At 33.7% G+C, this 2,743-nt stretch overlaps 1 protein-coding gene across 1 annotated transcript in view; it reads right to left on the bottom strand.

The window, feature by feature from the left end:
• The window catches only part of LOC108736387 (neuroendocrine convertase 2), a 101,175-nt gene that overhangs the window by 35,679 nt on the left and 62,753 nt on the right, over window positions 1-2,743 (bottom strand). The window contains exon 4 of the mRNA XM_025973419.1: window positions 1,650-1,687. Coding sequence (XP_025829204.1) covers window positions 1,650-1,687 — 38 coding nt within the window. The remainder of the gene's footprint in view (window positions 1-1,649; window positions 1,688-2,743) is intronic.

Below are 2,743 nucleotides of genomic sequence, written 5' to 3'. Positions count from 1 at the left end.
GACAGAACACAGACCAACTTTTACCTGCTGTCTTAACAGTGCGTTTCAGAAAATACTACAAACGGCACAGTGAACGCCATCTGTAGCACGATGCTACATTTTAGGATTACGTATTTTTCAACAAGGTCCACTTGTGTGGATATCTACTTGCTGAAAACGAATCCTGGCGTAGCCAACCTCAACGTGATAGGCACGTTAGCTTAATCGAATAAAATAATTTAATTCGAAGTGGTCTGTATTTAATGATACTTACTGTTCCTTCTATCTGAGGTAGAGAACCCTATAAGGACTTGACTTTTTCAACACCTCTCAATGTGTTTAGAAAACTTAGCTTGAACATTAATATGATTGCAAGAACCGGCAAGATACAACAAAATGTTTAATTAAGAAGAATTAGGAAAATCGTTCAAAACAATATTATGTAATTTGTGTGCTTTTGTATGGGTATATTACAAATACTAATTATTAGAAGCAAAGTATTAATACTTATTGAAGTGTATAGAAGTCAATTCATCGAAAAAAGAATAGTTTGCTATAAACTATTGTGATGAGAAATGTATGTTTTGACTCGAATTATTTTTATCGTGGTACAGAAAAGTGTTTAAAAGTACCCTTTTCCTACTTTCATCTCACATGCTGATTCAATTATTATCACTTTACACTGGATGCTTGTGATCAATCTCAACGTTGACTTGCTCTTATTTTTACTGGCGACTAGTGACGTCATGCATTTTGGAAATGCTACAATTTAATATTAAAAGCAAATACGTGCCGAATAATTATATCTTAAGGATCAAAGACTAAGAAGATTAAGAGCCGTATTTTCCAAAGAAAAATATTAAACGAATACAAAGGAAACATCTTATAATGACAGCATGATATGAAAACCGATAAAATACGAAAATGCTTTGCTTTTATTGACAGTATCCAAATTAATTTTCTTTTCCCGTTTGCAAACTTTTTAAATATAAGTCAACAATATTATATTTATAAGGTTAATTTTGCTTTTATTATGCTCTTGAAAAAGTTCCTTGGGATTTTCTGTTGGTTTTTCTATTTACTGTCGCTGCCCACAAACAAGAGAAAACGGCCGACACTTACAATATCGAATTTTGAATAAATACATTAATCTAACAATCGAGCGTGGGCTTTTAAGCTCAGTGGGAGGATATATTTTTGTGCGTGTGTTGTGTAGTTATACCTACGCGTGTGTGTAGCATTTACATAAATTACATTCACATTACGCTGTACGCAAAACTTTAACCTATTTCCTACTCAATCTAAAAAGTTTTAAAACGTAGTATACCTATTCACAAGTTATCCTTTGTATGCATATACAGGTATACGTATGAAAAGGTTGTTAAATTGGTTTATTTAAATACTACGATAGCTTTTCCCCGCGGCTTCGCTCGCAGAAATTAATATTGTTTCTCCATAAGACCTTTTAACTCCCAATTCACTTTTACAACTTTCTTATTTTTTCGTATGTGAATAAAAAAGGTGAACTCTAATTGGATCTAATGCAAGAGCTCCTTTTTGTGATTTTATTTTTCTTATTGTATTAGAAGCGTACTGTTCTAAATACTTATATTTTTGTTTACTGTTGTTTAAATACGCATGTAATAGTTAATGAAGCTATTAATACTTACGTAATTAAATCTCAAATCGGGATGCATATAGTCGACCCCTGTAAGAAGAAAATTGAATAGGAGTGAAAATAAATTAGGCAAATGAGGGTGAATATTAATTAAGTATTGTAGACGTACTTGACATAACGGTCATGTTGATTAAGGCGAAAACAGAGCCGCAAAATATCCGTCAAAATGAAAAAATGTGAACTTTGCATATATCGATTTTCAATTACTGTGAAAACGTTCAAGTGTTTGCTGATTAATACATGCATATACATATGTGCTCCCACATACACTGTCTAGTAATATAATTTTATATATAGGATACTCGTTGTCTTTGAATTGGATTAATTTAGCAATTGGTTATGCAAAACATGTGTAGAATGATTAGTGTTCTATTCGTGTAGCATTCGTTTATTGCTACAAATAAAATTGATAGTTAATATTTATAAGAAGAAGAGAAATAGGCAGTTATGGAGCTGGAGCTGCAACGTAGAGAAGTAAATATTAGGAAGGGAGTTAGATAGGGATGCACATTGTCATCGCTACTTTCTAATCTATACATCGAAGACGCGATTAACGTCAAGACAGTACAACTGTAGGGATAGATATAGAGGGACAAAGGATTAGTATGCTTAGATTTCCAGATGATATAGCAGTATTAGCATCTCTACAAAACAGTATTGCATGAAAGTAAAACAAAAATACTGGTATGCAAAGGAAGAAAAAGTAGGGATAGAGCGAATGTATGGATGAGACGAAAAACTAGAAGTGGTATCTAGGAAGTCAGATAAGTCAGGACGGAAGAAGTAGTAGGGATATAAGGCAAAGGATAGCGCAGGGTCGAGTCGCCTTCAATCAAAAGAAGTCATTTCTATGCTAGCGAAAGAATAATTTAGAAATTCTAAAAAGATTGTTAAAGGTGTATACTTGGAGCATGGCGCTGTACGGATGCGAAACATGGACAGTGGGCGCGGCGGAAAAGAAAAGGTTAGAAGCGTTCGAAACGTGGTGTTACAGGCGAATGATGAGGATACCGTGGATAGAGAAGGTTAGAAATGAAGAGGTATTAGAAAGAATAGGAGAACAGAGGACTCTATGGAAGTCAATAA

This window comes from Agrilus planipennis, unplaced genomic scaffold (assembly GCF_000699045.2).
Source record: "Agrilus planipennis isolate EAB-ADULT unplaced genomic scaffold, Apla_2.0 scaffold149, whole genome shotgun sequence".
Taxonomy (NCBI): Eukaryota; Metazoa; Arthropoda; class Insecta; order Coleoptera; family Buprestidae; genus Agrilus; species Agrilus planipennis.
The sequence above is the reverse complement of the archived record's forward strand: the minus strand, read 5'-3'. Positions and strand labels throughout refer to the sequence as shown.